This window comes from Vombatus ursinus, unplaced genomic scaffold (genome assembly GCF_900497805.2).
Source record: "Vombatus ursinus unplaced genomic scaffold, bare-nosed wombat genome assembly UNPS02014959.1, whole genome shotgun sequence".
In the NCBI taxonomy this organism is placed as follows: domain Eukaryota; kingdom Metazoa; phylum Chordata; class Mammalia; order Diprotodontia; family Vombatidae; genus Vombatus; species Vombatus ursinus.
The window spans coordinates 4,460,469-4,479,305 of record NW_020954737.1 but is presented as its reverse complement, the minus strand read 5'-3'; the positions used below and the strand labels follow the sequence as shown (position 1 = coordinate 4,479,305).

Below are 18,837 nucleotides of genomic sequence, written 5' to 3'. Positions count from 1 at the left end.
GCACTGCAAGTATGTGGGACCATTTTAAGATGCTCTAGACATGTTGGACTCCTGGGGTCCCCAACATACCTGATGACAAAAGCCTATTCTAGCAGAATGCTTTTGGCTTGAGTTTTGGTCTGTAGCATGGCAGAAGATGGGCATTCACCCACTTTGGGTACATGGGAGGGTGTCTCCTACCCCTCCCCCACATAGATTTCAGTGCCTGTTTTAAACTGTGTATATGTGGACACTCCTAAATATTCAAACACCCAACTCATAAATTAATGTCCTTACCAACATCCAGGCAGGGGCAGAGTTAAAAGTATTTTCTGAGACACCACATTCCCTTCTCACCAAGAACCACACCAAATCCAGCGTGAATACAGTGAGTGTCAGAGAGCGGGAGCCCAGGAGGCTCTCTACATAGGGGTAAACTGGCCTAGGTCAAAAAAGAAGCAGGTCAGAGCACCATGCCATTCACAATGTTTTATGTTGTGTTGTATTTTTGTTCATGTTGTTAAACATTTCCCAGGGGATGCAGGGAGGATGGGAAGGAAGAATCTGAGGGGGGGGGAGGAAAATGAGGGAGAGTGAAGGAGAGAGAAGGTGGGGAGGGAAATAAATTGGGAGAGAGAGAATGAGAGAGGAGGGGAAGTGAGATAGAGAGATGGTGGGGAGGGAGAGAAATTGAGAGGGGAGAGAGAAGAGGAAAGAGACTGAGAAAGAAAGAATAAGATAAATTGGGGGTAAGGGTGGGGACCGGCAAAGAGAGCAAGGAGGAGGTGGGCACTTAAGCTGAACTTTGATGGAAGAAAAAGGACTGAAAGGCTGAGTTGAATGAGGAGTGCATTCCAGCCACGGGGATGGTTTGTTCAGAGTTGGGAGATGGAATGCAGAGTTTAGAGTACAGCTAATAGCCCAGTTTGGCTGGAACATAGAGGGCAGGAAGGTGAGAAAAATGAAAGAAGTCAGGAAAGGTAACTTGGAGCCAGATTGTGGAGGATTCTTTTAAAGAGTCACGTAGAAGACTTTGGATTTTATCCTGGAGTAAGGAGTTGTCAAAATGGGATCCACGAACTTGTTTGTTTGTTTAATATTTCAATAACTGTAGTTCAATAGAATTTGTTTCTATCATAATCTCACATATTTTAATTTACATATTTTAAAACGATTCTGAGAAGGGGTCCACAGGATTTACCAGGCTGTCAAAGGGGTCCCAGGATACAAAAGAGGTCAGGATCCCATGCTCTAGAACCAACCAGGACCCACTGAAGTTTTTTTGAGTGGAGATATGACGTGATCAGACTTTTGCCTTAGGAAGATGATTTTGGCAGTTGTGTAGGGGGTGGCTTGAAGAGGCGAGTGACTAGAGGCTAGGAGATCCGTTAAGATGTGGTTGCAGAAGTCCAGGTGAGAGGTGATTAGGACCTGAACTAGGTTTGTGACCTCAGCCTCCCCAGAAGGTTGTGTTAGTTGAAGGAAGGAGATGGGTACTAGAGATGCTTGGGAGGTCGCTTCCCAAGCTGGTTCACAACAGCTAGCGCACCCTATAAAATAGTGGAGATTAGTACTCTTATTAACAGTTCTATAGTTCAACTGTATTATGGGTTAAGTGAGCTTTTGTGGATTAGCTTGGGGATTTACCTACTGTGAGGAAGCTTGTTTCTGTGGGGAAATGTGTTTTGTGTTCTGAGCCTCAGACCTGACGAATAAAGTTTTGGAACATAATCCACATGGAAGGCTGGGACTCATGTCTCTTTTTTCATGTGAGTCTGCCGGTATCTATGTATATTGCAGAAACCTGGGAGCCCCTTTCTCCTGAGCCTATCCTTGCTCTGTTAACAAGATATTGTAGATGTCTCTAGGGCATGGAGCTCCAGGCTACTACTGGGGAAATGGAATGGGGCATACTGGATGGGAATGGGGAGTAAGAAAAGAGCCTGAGTATTAGGGAGATGGAGATGTAGGAGGAGGGGAAGGACATTCTTGGGACTTCCAAACTATAACCTTGGGTCATACCACCCGGGATCATCAAGGAACAACAAAGAATCCCTGTGTTTTTCTTGGTTTGTTAAGATAATTAAGCTAAGGGTTTTTCAGTTTTGAGAAGTTGGGATTCTGCTGGAAAAGGTTTCTAAAAAGTTTTTCCGTAATCCTAAACTCAGAAAGGGGAGGGAAGATTGGGAAGCTCCCTAAACTCTGAGCCTGGGGACCAGCTAAGTACTGAAATAGTTCAATCCCCTCTCCCTTCCTAGCCAACAACCAGAGGCTTTCCATAACTTCTTTTGCCTAGACCCACGGGTCAGGGGCACTGCTGAGTCACTGAAATGGAGAATTTGACTCTGGAGCTAAGAGAGAAAAGCTTAATAGATGAGGAGTGTGAAAAGTGAACCCACAGAGCTCCAGGGCCAGAGGTCATCTCCTCTACTAAAGGTCATCCACCATCTTTTATATAAGGCCTCTTGTTATTCCCTCCTTCCAGATATCAGTACCTCCCTCCTAAATTTATTTTCTATTTAGTAATAGTGGACTGAACCTGTGATTCCTTAGGTACAGGAGACTCTCAAGTAAGGAAGTTCCCTCTACCAATGCAGATTAGTACCTTCTCTGCAATGTAGAGCCTTAGAGAGTTACCTAAAGCACTGAGAGGTTAAGTGATTTTCCTAGGTTTCCCCCACCCCCACCCCCTGGCTAGCTATATATTATGACCCACAGCCTCTTGCATTTATTTCATATACAAATACATGTATACAAGTATATGCCATATTTGTGTGTATATATTTGTTGTTCAGTCATTTCAGTCATGTCTGACTTTTCATGACCTCATTTGGGGTTCTATTAGTAAAGATACTGGAGTGTTTTGCCATTGCCTTCTCCAGCCCATTTTACAGTTGGGGAAACAGAGGCAAACAGGGCTAAGTAACTTGCCCAGGGTCACACAGCTAGTGTCTGAGGCCAGATTTGAACTCGGGTCTTCCTAACTCCAGTCTTCCTGCTCTATCCACTGAGCCATATGTATATATGTACCATGTACCATATTATATATATATGTATATATATATATAATATGTAAATATACCATATGTGTGTGTGTGTACCATACACGTACATGCACAGAGTATGTGTTGTATCCCATCCTCCCCTCCTTCCCAGAGTATAAGCTCCTTGAGGGCAAAGACGGTTTCTTTTTTGTCTTTGTATTTCCTATACCTAGAACGATGCCTCACACTAGGAGATGCTTACTAAATGCTTATTGATTGATTGATTGATTGATTGATTGACTGACTGATTGACTGACTGCCTCTAGATGAAACTGTGTCTGTCACAGACCAGCCCCAGGCCCTGTGTAACCAGGAGTACTCTATTGTAGACAGGTTGGGGCGGGGCCGGCAGGTCAAGAAGGGGGATCCTCTTTCTTCACTCTGGCTATGCTCATTGTGCCATTTGCTCCCCCAGATCCAAGAGAGCGAGCACATCAAGATCGAGAGCGATGAGAACAGCAGCAAGCTGACCATCCTCGCCACCAGGCAGGACCACTGTGGCTGCTACACGCTGCTGGCCGAGAACAAGCTGGGCACCAAGCAGGCTCAGGTCAATGTCACCGTTGTGGGTGAGTGCTCAGAGCCAAGGAGAAAGATGGCTCCAGGAAGGGATTCCGGGGATGGCGGGTCCATCAAGATGAGCTGACACTCACAAAACTGGCCTCTCTTTGCCTGGATGTGCTTGTGTGTTGTGGATGTGTCTGCCTGAATGTGTGTGCTGGGATTTGGGTGGGTCTGTAGATGTATCTACTATGCTTATGTACATGTGACTTCTCCATCTGTTCTCAGCTCTGAAAGCTTCAGATCTGAATCCCACCTCCACTCCCTGCCTTGCTGCACACAGCTATGCATGTGTACACACACACACACACACACACACACACACACACACACACACACACAGAGTAGGATCTGCATAGCTGGCTCCCTGATGACTGCTCAGGTTCTGCAGGGGTTAATGCAATCAGAACTCAAAGTGAGGACTAGGAGTCTCCCAACTCCCAGCCTATTAGATGCCACTTTGTAGACAGGTAGAGGTAGGGAATGTCCCCATGGCAGAAGGAATTATTGGGCTGGAAAACTGAAGCTCAGACATGCTGTGAATCACAGAGAGAATCAGTTGGGGAGGAGGAAAGGGAAAAAAATTTACTCCCATCCCTCACCCCATCATCCTTTATGAAGAAAAAAAATAGCTGACTTCAGCTAATGGGACAAGAGGTGGGAAGAAGATAAATGGAGAGAAGAAGGAAGCAGAAAAAAAAGAGCAGAGGCTAGAGAAGAAGAAAAGAAGACTGGAAATGGGGAAAAGAGAAAAAAAGCATGAAAAAGAATTTAAAAATCATGACTCAAAACCACTGAGACCACGTAGTTAGTGGTGATCTCTATCTACCCCCCGGGCAGTTACTTATTTTTCTCTCCACTGTTTCTTTAAAAGCCAAAGATATTAGGGGTGGGAACTGTCAGTTTTTAAGAGGATGGTAAGAGGAAGAAGTTATTGATTGGGCAAGGCTGGGGTAAGCAGAAGGTACTGTGACTCAGGAGACTGAAGAGAAATTGAGGTTGGAAGGTGGGGAGAAGTAACCAGGGAACTCATTTAAGACCAGCTGCAAAAACATGACAGTTAATTCCAGCCCCAGAGCAGCCCCAGACTGCTTGAACAAAGAGTACAATAAACCTTTAGTGAGATTGGACCCTTTCTCTGTTCACCCACCCTCCTCATTACTCCCAAAGAAGAAGTCAGGGAGCCTGGAGATTCCCAAAGAATCCAAGTACCTCTTGTTAGTTACTAATTCATGTTTTCTCCCTCCCTCTTTCAGGAGCTGCCTCTTCATTCTTGTTTTCCCTCTGTTTTATCTCCAATTTGCTCTTTTCCCCCTCTACTCTCCCATCATTCCCTTCTTCCTCTTTTCTTCAGTTCTCTTTTCACATTTCCACTCCTTCTATTCTTCTCCTCCTCCTTTCTTTCTATATCTCCTATTCTTTCTCTATACTTCGCTCTTCTATCTTCCTCTTCACATCTTCTATCTCCTCATTTCTTGTCCCATTAGTTGAAATCAGTTATTTTTGTGAGGGGTTAAGGGCTGAGGGATGGAGTAAGAACTTTCTCTTTTTCTTTCTCCCCCACTCTTTTGCTTTTGCTTATAACATGTCTGGGCTTCATTTTCCCTATTTGTAAAATGGTGAGACTGATTATTTCTATGACCCCACCCCACCCCATCCTAACTCTCTTTGAGGGCACTAGATATTAACTTCATTGGAATGAGGAATGAGTAAAGGCTTATCTGCTCCATGGGTGAGTTTAAGTTGGTTCCTTCAGGTGCATAGAATAGGAGTATATGAGTATGGGACCCTCCTCCCCGCCACAAGTGTTAGTTCTCTTAAACTCATAGTTTAATCTCCCCTCTGCTGTGCTGTTTTGGGGGCTGGCTGCTTCAACTGCTTTTTCCTGTGACATTCTCCCCCACAATCGACATATACACTGCCCTCCCCCACAGGCTTTATCCCCTCCCCGCCTCCCATCAACCATCCTGCAGTTGTAGCCTTTTATGGTTTAGTTTCTTATTTTGTGAGGCCAGCTCTGTCAGGGGCCATCGGCATGGCAGCCAGCCAGTTGGCAGGCCCAGCATGTTAAATACCGTCCTTCCTAAATAGCCTCGGAGGGGAATGGAATGGAGGCAAATGGTGCTTTCTGCCTGCTTCCCCCTCACAGAGCTAAGAATAGAATGGTTCAGTGAAATGAGGACTCATATTTATATACAGTAAAGTCTCATTCATTCATTCAGACCCCTCCCAGATCAGTATTATGTACTGATAATTCAAGTTGAATTGAGCTGAGATTTACCTTTCCATAAACATCAATGCATTCTCCATGAACAGAATTGCTAAGAATGTGAACCACATAAACAATATTATAAAGGAATCATGTAAACCTACTTGAGACAAACCTTTCAAACACTTTAGCAGCACCTATTTGCAAACTAGAAATGAATGTGTTCATTACAGATGGCCCTGTTGATTGATTAAAGAATGTCAGAATAGGACATAGACTTGGAAACACTTTGTTAGCTTGGTTAACTTTGTATTACTTTTTCTAATCAAAATATTAAAACTTTGTTTCTTTTTGTATAGTCTACAGCTTACTTTTTTTTCCTTTTTAAAAAAATAGATTGACCTTTTCCCCCAAAGCTCAGCCACTGATTAGCCACAAGGAGATGAATTTTCAGCCCCAGAATCTCAAGGAGACCTTCCACTAAAGCATGGAGCTATTGGAAAGCTATTGGTAGAAGCAGTGCCTGCACCAATAAAATCACAGCATTTCCCTAGGGATTCTTAATTCATGTAGGTTCTTTTTTTAAAAAGGTCAATTCAGGAACTTATGTTCTTTGAGTATCAGAAAGACCCCTTGACTCTTCCTTTACTACCTGAGATAAGATGCTAGGGTAGAGGGTGAAGAAATGCCCACAGGAGGTGACACAGGACAACCTGGGGTATGATTTGTTACTTCATGTGTCCATATTACTCACATACACTCCAGTTATGAAATGAGGAAAACAACAGCCATGTACCTCCCAGAGTCAGGAGGAAACAAAGAGATATTTTTTAAAGCAATTTGCATACCTTAAAGTGCTTATAAATTCTTGTTGTTGTTATATTCAGCAAGGTATAGTGGAGAGTAATCCTGGATTAGGACTAGAAGATTCTGTTCCTGAGAAAGAAAAAGCTATATAGCTAAAGTGGTTGGATTAACTGTATTTCCGTGAATAAAAATGCGTGAGAGAGAATTCCACAGAAGCGGCAGAGATTGGAACTAGCCTTTCTCTCCCGGGTCTTCTCTTCCCTACCCTCTTCCCCCACCTCCCCTACCCTCCCATCCCCGTCTGCCACCACTCCCTGTTATTCTCTGTTATTGTAATTCCCTCACTATATGATCAGCAACAACGCCAAGGGAGATACAAAATCCAGTGCCTAGCACTGCGTGCAAATGTCTTGCACACAGAAAGTATGTGTGTGTTTGTGTGGGTGTGTATGAGACATCTGAAAAAGTGTGGGAAAATCTGACTGCTTTGGAAACATTCCTTTTTAGGATTTTTATCTGTGACTCTTTTCATTCTAAGCCTATATTTTGGACATCATTGACCAAAAATATGAACTCTCCCCTCAAGTGGCTTCTAGTCCAATGTAGAGAAATATAGTAATAATAACAACAATTTGATACCTTTTTCATCATACAACTGTTATGGTCCTTAATTCTTTCCTTCTTAATTTTATGCTATCTAGTCCCACCCCTCCCCCAAAATAACAATGTTTTCATTTAGAATTACAACTTATCCCATAATTTTCCCCTCGGCTATAAGGCTCTTTTTTTTTTCTTCCCAAAGCCAAAGGTCCATCTGCCACATCCATCTCAGAGATTTTTTTTTCTCCCCCTGTGGCAGAAAGAAAACAAAAAAATGAAGCATAGTGCATATCTACATTAATGTAGAAGTTTCCCATGTAATTTACACTTTTGGGAAAAAGGTTTATTTAACAGGTCTTTCCCTCTTCCCCTTAAATGTTTTTTAACTTACTGTATTCTTGAGTAGACCCCAAAATTAGACTATCATAATTTCTTGGCAACTGGCCACTTTTGTAATTTGACTCTAATTCACCAGAATACTAAAAGATCACAATTCAAACTAGAAATTATTCTAAAATATTTCCTAGGGAAAAAATTAATTTTATTTAATCTCTTTTGTTTTTATATCACTTTTCATTTTCACATATATCCCTTCCCACACCCATCCCAGAGAGCCATCCCTTATAAGAAAAAGGGAAAAAGGAGAGGGGGAAGACAGGGAAAAGGCAATTAGAATTAAACAACACATAAGCAAATGTGACAGTATTTACAATGGTCCACACACATAATATCCTACTTCAGCAAAGAAGGGAATAGGATCTTCTATTTCAAGTTGAAAAGGATCTCAGGGGCCATCTAGTCTACCCAAACTTCCCTCCTTCCCCCAACACACACACATAGAGTTTTCAGATGAGGAAACTGAGGCCCAGGGATATTAAGGAATATGCCCAAGGTCATGCAGGTAAAATTTGAACCCAAGTCCTCTAACTTCAGAACCAGTGCTTATTCCATTACGACAAAGAGATGCACTTTATCCACCCTTGTTTAAAGTCAAGTTAAGAACAAAACATGTTCAAAGGAACATTTTAAACAGAAAATTTAGAAATGTGATGATGACCTCTTAGCTCAGATGGCACAGACCCACACAGACCATTACCCGTATCTTGCAAGCCTGGTTACATTTTAAAGCCCCAGCAAAAATTTATGGGTCTTCTACATCCCATTTTTATGTCACATTGTCCATCAAGTACCTATTTTTCCATAGCTGTGGGCTTTCCTGATACCTCCATTAGAAAGGGTTGTTTTTTTCCCCTATAAATACTCTGTGACCCACAGTTAGCCTTGTTTGCCACTAGATGGAGTGCCTTGCATAGGTTAGGTGAAAGGCTAATTGAGCTAACTAGGAAATTCCACGCCTGAAATTTTTAAAATGGTCCATTGCATCTATTAGGAGAAATCCATCCTTGGATAAGTGGGCATTTCTTTATCTGATCAGAATTCAGCAGGATTAGGTCAGTTCCATGACCAAGAGTCTTATTGACCCCTAAGAATGGCAAACACTGCCTTATCTTCCAAAATTCCAGAAGGAGAGATAGGGACGTATTGTCAGAGTTTGCTCATAAACATTTCTTATCTAATTTGTACCCACCATGAAAGCCAAGGATAGACCGAGCTGATCCTCCCCATTGTACAGAGGTGGAACCTGAGCCCAGAGAGGTAAAGATACTTATTAAGGTCACATAGCAAGTCAGAGGGAAAGCTAGGTCTGAACTCAGGCTATTCTGAGAAATGTGTTTATGACTTAGACTCAGTACAGGAAATCACGACTTGTGAGCTGGAAGTCCTGTTACACACACACACACCGCCACAACAAGGCCTTTTGAAGAAGCAGATGCGGATTCCATTTTGACTCTTTCAGGGTGGGGGGTGTATAATCATTTGTTGTTATGTCTATGTGTCAGGCTTCATTCCAAAGCCATAAATAAGTGGTTCTGAATTACGGAATCACAGAATTTCAGAGGGAGAGATTTCTACTGCTACTTGCAAAGAATCCCCACTATAGCATATTTGACAAGTGGTCATCCAGACTCTGCTTGAAAACCCCCAAGAAGGGGGACAAAGAAGGACTCAAGACTAGCTCGTTCCACTTCTCATTAGCTCTGCTTGTTAGAAAGTTTTTTCCACCCACTGTCTTCCAGTTTATTAGAGTGAATGAACTAGACTGTTCTTGAGATTCTTAAGGTGTTTTGGTTTTTTCTTGTGTTTGCATGTATCCAGATAAGCCAGATCCCCCGGCAGGCACACCCTGTGCCTCAGATATTCGGAGCTCATCACTGACCCTGTCGTGGTATGGTTCTTCATATGATGGGGGCAGCGCTGTGCTGTCCTACAGCGTGGAGATCTGGGACTCAGCAGACAAGGAATGGAAAGAACTGACCACATGCCGTAGCACCTCCTTTAGTGTCCAGGACTTGCTGCCGGATCGAGAGTACAAGTTTCGGGTGCGAGCGATCAATGTATATGGATCCAGTGAACCCAGCCAAGAGTCAGAGCTCACCACAGTGGGAGAAAAACCCGAAGGTGAGTCTCATTCATTGTCGTCATCATCCTCACTTTTGGATGACATGCCCTCTGTGTGTAGATCTGGGAATACAGAGGAAAGAGAAGTCGTGGTCTCTGTCCATGAAACACTCGCAGATCTGAGGTTGTGAAGTGCTATCACTTCATAATTTTATTTTGTGTATCTGCTGCTAAAAAAAAAAAAACTTTTTAGTGACATCTTTTCTTATGTCATTATATCTCTTCCTATTCCCTTACCAAGCCAACTATCCCTTAAAACAACAAATAAAAAAGAGAACAAGAACAGTTTTGAAAAACCAACCCAATAAACCCAAACCCATCACACATCAAGTCCGATGGTATTGATAATATTCCACACTCATAGTTCCCCCATCTCTGAAAACAAAAAAGAGAGGTACATTTTCTCAACTTTGCTCTTGGGTCAAGCTTGGTCATTATAATCACAAAGCACATGGTGTTGTCTTTTCCTTCTCTCCATTTACATTGTGCTGGTCATTGTGTATATTATTTCCCTGCTTCTGTTTACTTGTTATATGTCCATTCATCGAAGCCTTTCCATGCTTCTCTGAAGTCCTCATTGTCATCATTTCTTACAACCTAGTAATTTTCCATTATGTTCATGTAACATAATTTGTTTATCCAGTCCCCATTCAATGGATGTTTGTGTTGTTTCTGACTTTTTAGCTAGCAGATCCTACTTTTAGAAGGTGTTTATTGAGCCTGTAATTTCAGTACACTGCCCCAGATCTGGTCATGTCCCAGTCACAGGGTACAAACTCCAAGCTGCACACTTTGCCAGAGAGTTCTATGAGGCTTATCCATTCCTTCCCCCAAATTTATAACCAAGAATGTCTCACATTATATTTAAAATTATAACTAGCTCTTCAGTGAGACAACTGACTTTATTCTCAAATTATAGAACTCATTTTGTATATTCATTGTTGAACCAGAAATTTCCTTGATATTCCTTGTGCTTGATCATTCTCATTAAATACCTCTCAAGTTAAAAAAAAAAAAAGACAGCTAACCTTTAACTAATCAACCTGCTTAGAAGATAATAGTGCATGTCTACATTAACTTAGAGATTGATGGCTAAGCAGGAATTGTCAGTAAATCAAATGATTTATTTAGTCTTTAATACAGGTATCACCAGCTCTTAGTTTTATCTCTGTCAGCTTAAACCAGAATTCTTAATTTGTCATCAAACAACCTTCCCTTTGGTTTGACCTTTGGCCTGGCTTAGATATCAAATGATACAGAAGCATTCCTTCCTTTAATTGTAGATTGTTTTGTTTTATTTGTATCTTAGCCACAGGTAGCCTAGTAAACCTGCCCTAAATTTCCCTCACTATAATGAGCACCTAAGGTCTTTGCTCACTTTTTCTGAGACTGGAATAAAATAAAGAAGACACCAGGACTTCAGGGTTCTGTGGAGGGACAGCTGTGATACAGGGGCTAGGTCATCCCATGACTGGTTTTTCCAGATCTCTGATCTGGAGGAGATATTTTGCCAGGTTATTTTCAATTTTAACTACTATTCACCCCTGATATCTTTCCTGAGAGTAGTGAGGTGGAACTTCATGTGCATATGATGCCTATTTACTTCTCCAACAGCTTGAAATGCAGACTGCTTTGTTGAAAGGAGCAAATCTCTTAATCAGAGCAGAACTTGGTAAACAAAAATTTATTTTAAAAGTATTTTATAGCCAAGATTTAAGCAGTTTCACAACAGAAGAAATACTGTTTCTTCTCTAGGAGAGGTCCTTATCAGAAACCACTGGGGGTAGTGAAAGCAATGTCCTTATTAGCCTAGTTCTCTTGCCTTCAGGGTCAGTTTGCTGCCCTAGGAAAGAGTCGTATTCCAGTAATTATAAGAATAACCACCACAGCAATAATAATAGCTAGCATTTCTTTGGACTTTAAGGTTCATAAAGTGCTTTAGATTGTATCTCATTTATCCTCATATCAACCCTGTGAAGTAGATGCAATTAATTATCCCCATTGTACAGATTAGGAAACTCAGAGAAATTGAATGAGTTGCCCAAAGTCACACAGCCAGCAAGTGTCTGAAGTTAGATTTGAACTCAAGTCTTCCACATCAGGTCACTTTTTCTTTCTTAATGTCTTTTATAGCAATCTCTTCTTTTCTCCGTTGGCCAGCACCATAGTTTATGGCCATGGCATCAAATTCAAATAGAAACAAGGGCTATTAAACTTTACATAAGGATCTTTACAGGCCACATACTAATATCATCTATGTCTTATTATTTTTGTATGTATTTGTTAAATATTTCCCGGTTACATTTTAATCTGGTTCCGACAGCACTCGGTAGTGTTATTCTCTGAGCTCAAACCCCGGTTTGAGGGCTTCTCAAACCCTCATCCCTGGGTTATCACGACAGCCTCCTAAACTCCTCGCCTCTAGCCTGCCTGTCCCCTTCCACATTCCACCACCAAGGTTATCTGGTCAAAGCATAATCTTGAGAAATCATATGGGTATAACACTCCAAATATCTTCAGTGGCTCCTCCTTGGATAGACTCTTAATCTTTTTTGTTGCAGACCCCTTCAGCAGTCTGGTTAACCCCATGGACCCCTTCTCTGAATAGTATTTTTAAACACATACATTATAATCCATGGATTACAGAGGAAAGCAATTATATTGAAGTTTAGCTATTATCAAACCTTTTTTTTTTTAAGTTCCCAAACCCCAGTTTAAGAATCTCTGGTCTAGGGGATAAAGTTAAAACTCTTTTACTTGGCATTCGAGGCTTTTTATCAGCTTATTTCCTGGTGTGCTCGCATGTGCGCGCGCACACACACACACACACACACACACACAGAGACACACACACACACACAGACACACACACACACACACACACACACACACACACACACACACACACACACCCTTCACATTTCTAGGACCCTTGACCAGCAGGTGCAAGGGAGGACGAGGAATTCTAATACCAGTGGCATTGGTATTTCTCTTATTACAATGTTGCTTATGCAGTGTCTGCTTTTTACTGCAGTGTGTCCCTGGGAACCACAACATAAAGAATACCATATGTTCCCAAAGGAAGAATGTTTTAATCAGGGGTTACGTTCCTGACCACGGATTCAGCAGCAAATACATCACAGATAGGATCAACAGCATGTCGTAAAAGCACAGTCACCACAACAAGGGGCTTTTATAATCATTTAAATTAGCAGAATTATGCTCTGAGCCCCATAAAACAGGCCCTTAAATGTTCTTTATCCTTGACCCCAGTGTACTATAAATTAAATATATGGCACATAAAAAAATGTCCTACTGGAGCATAAATTTGATCTAAAGCTGTGATGCTAGCTATAATAAATATTAATTTTGCATTTAATTAACAATTATTGCTTGTCTTAGAAGTTAGTAGAGCTTTTGGAGGGATGACTCTTAGGGCTCACACCTCTTTAAACAGTTGTCCAGAGATGATTGAATGGAAGATGTTTTTCCTCTTGATCAGTTTCCTGGTAGAAAACAGAGTCTTTCCAAGTCATACACTGGATGGAAGAAGTGGAGCGGGGGAAAGAATCCTGAACTTAGACTTCTGCCACCTGCTACCTGTGTGACCCTGGGCAAGACCCCCTCCCCCGCCACTTCCCTGGGCCTTGGTTTCCTCCTTTGTAAAAAGAAAAGATTGGATTAGATAAAACTTTTTTCCTGGCCACCCTCAATTCCTGGAGTACTCTCCCTCCTCACCTCTGCCTCCTAGCTTCCCTGGTTTCCTTCCAGACTCAACTTAAATCCTATCTTCTGCAAGAGGCCTTTATGGTCTCTCCTCCTGCTCCCCAAGTGTCTTCTGTAAGACTTCACCTTCCATTTATGTTGTGTGTACCTTGTATGGACATAGTTACTCGCATGTTGTCCGCCCAATTAGAATGGGATCCAGGACTGGGCTTTTGCCTTTCTTCGTATTCCCAGTGCCTAGCACGGTGCCTGACACGTCGTAAATACTCGATGAATGCTTGTTGACTGACTGACTGAGTGAGTGACCTCTGAGATGCCATCTGGAGTCCTAAATCTGCAGCATGAATCTGGGAATCCCTCCTTTTCAAAATCGCTATTGGAGGCCCTAAATAAAGGGATGTATCGTTGAGGGTTGTTGGGTGAGAATTTGGAGAAAGGGAGTCTTTGTAATGAACTTGAAAGGTTTTGGAGCTGGAGGGAAGCCAGAGGCATCTAGTCCAAGCCTTCCATTTAAGAGATGGAGAAATCTGGGCCAGACATGGAGAATCCAGTACGCAGAGACGTGGGGTGACTTCCAGTTCAGTGCATAGCGTGGTACCTGGCACTTAATGAAGGCTCTTTCATTGACTGATTGATCTTGGATTCCGTCACAGGTTTTCTGATGGTATGCTTTCTAGTCTCTTCCCTTACCTCAGAGCTACATTGACGGAATCTCAAAAAGGGAATCAGTGATGATAACTGACATTTCTGTCTGAGAGATTGGGGCTGTGATTGCAGGAAACTCCCTCTACCCGTGGAGGTCATATCTTCTCTGTAATCTAGAATCTCAGATAGTTTCCTGGATCACTGAAAGGTTAAGAGAATTACCCAGGATCACAGAGATAACATGTGTTAGAAGCAGGACCTGGACCCAAACCCTCAGGGCTTCAAGGTCATCTCTCTATGCACTACATCACATTTCCTGTTAACATTTACATAAGCATCCTTTAAGCACTTCTTGTTCAGTCGTTTTTCAGTTGTGTCCAAATCTTTGTGACCCTATTTGAGCTTTTCTTGTCAAAGACACTGGAGCAGTTTGCCTGCCATTTCCTTCTCATTTTACATATGGGGAAACTGAGGCAAACAGGGTTAAGTGACTTGCCCAGGGTGATACAACTGGTAAGTGTATGAGGCCAGATTTGATCTCAGGAAGATGAATCTTCCTGACTCTAGGCCTGGTACTCTAACCACTGTGCAACCGAGCTGCCCCAAGTATCTGCACTTGGCAGACATTAATGATCTCAAGTCCTAATTTGGTTATATGTGCAAGGAGGGGTAAAGTTCCCTTTTGGTAGTGGTGGATGGAGTGGTGTTTGTGGGCTGATCAGGCGCATAAAAGGTTCGGTTGATGTTTTTCTTTAACCCCAGTGCCTCTTCCTCCCTAGTCATGCTACCTTCTGACTTTTTTTTTATAAGGGAGTTAACTTGATAATTTTGTGAGCATGAGATAAAAAAAAAACCATGAAGCATCAACAGTGGAAATGCACCTCTTCCTGGGTGAAAGACATTGCTTTGAGGCCTAGGGAGGAATCTGTTCTGAGGTGTCTGTTCCTGGAGGAAGGAACTAAATGCCAGCTGCTAGTAGAGGATATTTGCTAAGGAAAGGGGAGATGAGTAGGCTTTTAAACAAGGCTTTCTAGGTATTCCTATGATCAGGAAGAGGGGTTGTTGTCTAGTAATTTTAGTCATGTCTGAGTCTTCATCACCCCTTTTGGGGTTTTCTTGGCAAAGATACTGGAGTGATTTGCCATTTCCTTCTCCAGCTCCTTTTACAGATGAGGAAACTGAGGCAAATAGGGTTAAATGACTTGTTCAGGGTCACATGGCTAGTAAGTGTCTGAGGCCAGATTTGAACTCAGGTCCTCCTGACTCTAGAGCTGGCATTTTGTCCATTGCTTCACTTCTAGGTCTCTAGAAAGAAAGGACATAGGTCCAATTTTGGTAGATTATAAAGATGAGGTTTCCAGTAGGAAGAATGGGGGAGGGGACAATCACAAAGTACAATTAATCTATTTAGAGAGATAAAGATTCAATTCATCACATTTTAAGAAAGCACCTACTATGTACAAGGAATTGGACATGGCTAAGAGGATACAAAGTAAAAAACAGAACAATCCCTACCCTCAAGGAGCTTGCACTCTAACGGAGGGGACATACTTGTGGACAAATAAGCATAATATAAGGAAAATTAAGGGGGGAGAGAACCCTAACTGCTCACTGGCAGAGGTTTAGGAAAAATTCATGGAGAATATGGTGGCTGAGCAGAGCCATGAAAGGAGATATGGTTTCTGGGAGGAAGACATATAATTCTTGGCACCACTGATGGCTGATAAGAGTGCATGGAAGTGGGAGATAGAGGGTAGAGCACAGGTCCAGTTTCAATAGAAAATAGTTTTGTGAAAGGGGAGTTGTATAAAATGTGACTGGAAAGTTAGTTCTATGTAAGGTAGTGGAGGGTCATAAGTACCAAACTGGTTTGCAAATTTTTTCCTGGGGCAATAGGAATTCACTCAAAGTTTACAAGCAAGGAAATGATATGCCTTAAGAGGATGATTGCTGTGTGAAGGATTACTGTGTGGTGGTGAGGGCCCAATTGCTATTAGATAATATGGATTCATAGTCCATCTAGTTGGCATGATTGTGTGACTTCCTGAATTGAAAACTAGTAAGGTGTGAATGGTAGAGGACAAAAAAGGGAAGATAGTGAAAGATGGAGGACAATGTACATTTGGAATGGTTAACTATTGGGCCAAGACTATGAAGAAAGGACATTAAGAGCAGAACCAAACTGGGAGTACATGGAGGGATGAAGAGACTGAAGGTTACATTTAGGGCAAAGAATAGGTTTGAGGGGAATGGGACAGAAAAAGATGGAAGGAAAGCAGATTAGGATGAGAACAGGGAATTTAAGATTTGAAGGTCATGGAGATGGCATAGTCATGTGTGATTATAAGATTTAAGGTACAACCATCCCTTTGGGCAGGTGAAGTAGGTTAGATCTTTAGGTAAAAGGATTTGAGAAGGTAGCTGAAGAAGGAGTCTAGGAACATTAGCGTGTATCTCAAAGTGCACAAGAGTGAGGGCAAGAGTTGAAAGAGAAAAGAACACTGAATCTGTCACTGAACTCTTTGCAAAAGGAAAAAGGTAACTATGAAAAGTTGGTACTGTGGCAAGGATCTACCAATGTTATGTAAATGGATGCAATGAACCTCAAAAGAGGAAAGATGGCTGCTGAGTGATAGTGGGAAAGGAGGGTCTGAATGTGACAATAGGGAGGAAAGAGTGTGCCAACTTCTCCATCTGGCCCACTGTGTAGAGGGTAGATGGTGAGTGGCTTAAGAGAAGTATCAACAAGCATGAAAGAGATGTTGAAGGTCATCCTCCAAAGAGAGAGTAGATAGAGTACTGGTCTTTGGAACCAAGAAGATCAAAGTTCAAATCCTGTTAACCTTGCTTTGCCTCAATTTCTTCATCTGTAAAATGAGAAAGTTTAACTCAATGACCTCAAAGGTCTCTTTCAGTTCTAACTCTATAGTGCTAAGAATAAATTAATTAATGTATATAAAGTTTTTTGTAAACCTTAATTGCTATATGTAACTATAAGCTACTACCACTAATTATATTTACTGAAAGTACTGGCAGACAGTTCCACTAGCTAAAGGAGAAGTTAGAAGAACTTTTTTCATCTCTGCATTCTTACTTATTAGAAAAGATGAAGATTTGTTAAGATGGAATAAATAATCTAGGAACCCTCAGGAAAGAAATCAAAGAGGAAAAAATTCTGAAAAAGTAATTGTTGTTCAGTCATTTCAGTCATGTCCTATGCTTTGTGATCCTATTGGGGTTTTCTCAGCAAAGATACTGGAGTTTGCCATTGTAAATTTGTAAATAATAATAAATTTATCATTTAAACCAAATAATAAATTTGGTTTGCCATTTCCTTCTCCAGCTCATTTTACAGATGAGGAAACTGAGGCAAACTGGGTTAAGTGAATTGCCCAGCATCACACAGCTAGTGGTTTAGAAAAGTCTGTTTAGAGTAGGTTAGTTGGGTTGATTAAGTCTGACAGGAGCAAGCTTGACTTCCCTTGTTTCCAAATGACACCACCCCCCTTCCTTTGCTGTTAAGATTCCAAGGGAAGTGTTGAAATCTCCTGGAATTCAGAGGAGTGGCATAAGGCCACTCAGGGCTTCCAAACGGGAAAAACTCTCTCCCAAACCCCCCAGCCCAGCCATATGATTTATTGAGGAGATAGGAAGGGGAAGAGAAGGATGTAGTTAATTGCAAGCTCTAAGCTTCGGGGACAGAGAGGAGAGGTATAGAAAGAACAAAAGATTTTCCTAGTCTTCTGTTAGATATCAGACCATGCTGGGTAATTTCTGTTGCAGAAAGGAAATACAGTTTCTGTCAAGGGACCAAAATTAATATAATGCAAATCTTGAGACTGGTGGGTAGAGAATTTATTTTGCCTGGGATATGATGAATTCCATGCCCCACCTCCAGAATAAGATCATTAATTTAGCACTGGAAAGGACTTTACATGTCATCTAGTACAGTCCTGTCATTTTACAGATGAGGAAACTGAGGCCCACAGAGAAACTGATAGAGCTTAAATCAGTTTCTGAGGCAGGATTTGAACTCCAGTCGTTCTAACTATGAAGTCCAGCAATCTTATCCATTGTGCCACCTAAATGCTGATTGTTTTTTTAATAATATTTTAATTTTCCCCAGTTAGATGTAAAGACAATTTTTAACAGTGTAGCTGTTGATTATTAAAGACATCTGAGAGAGCCTTTTATAATAACTTCGTGGCTGAGATGAAGAAATGCAGACTAGACAGATTTAGAACTAGTTTCGTGACTGAACCCAAGATCACATAGGTAAGTGGTAGAGCTAACATTCCAGCCCAGGTTCTTTGATTCTAAATCCAGATGCCTTGTTCTTTTGTTTGTTTGTTTGTTTTTGCAAATAATGTGTCCTATTTAATCCTCATTCCTTTAAGTCTAGAATATGCAAACTAGACCATACTGCAGTCCTTGCCCTATCCATAATCCTCATGCTAACTCCAAGTTGGTATAACACTTATCCCTAAATATGATTTCAGCCTAATCTCATCCCTAACTAGTATCATAAGCCTAATGATGACCCCACCTCTAAAAATGCCTCCTAATCAGAAAATACTAACTCCAGTGTTACCCCTAAACTTAGGCTGACCTTTAGCCATAACTCTAACATAACTTGCACTGCAGGTCAGCCTTATTGATATTCCAGGGAAGTGCTTGTGTAGTATCATTTGCTAAGGATCCCACTTTCCTACCATTTTCCCCTTAGTATTTTATCTCTTTGTGTTG

At 41.6% G+C, this 18,837-nt stretch overlaps 1 protein-coding gene across 1 annotated transcript in view; it reads left to right on the top strand.

Moving 5' to 3' along the window:
* Positions 1-18,837, top strand: part of MYLK (myosin light chain kinase) — a 313,404-nt gene that overhangs the window by 239,365 nt on the left and 55,202 nt on the right. The window contains exons 21-22 of the mRNA XM_027845152.1: positions 3,439-3,592; positions 9,418-9,720. Of these exons, the coding sequence (XP_027700953.1) occupies positions 3,439-3,592; positions 9,418-9,720 (457 nt within the window). The remainder of the gene's footprint in view (positions 1-3,438; positions 3,593-9,417; positions 9,721-18,837) is intronic.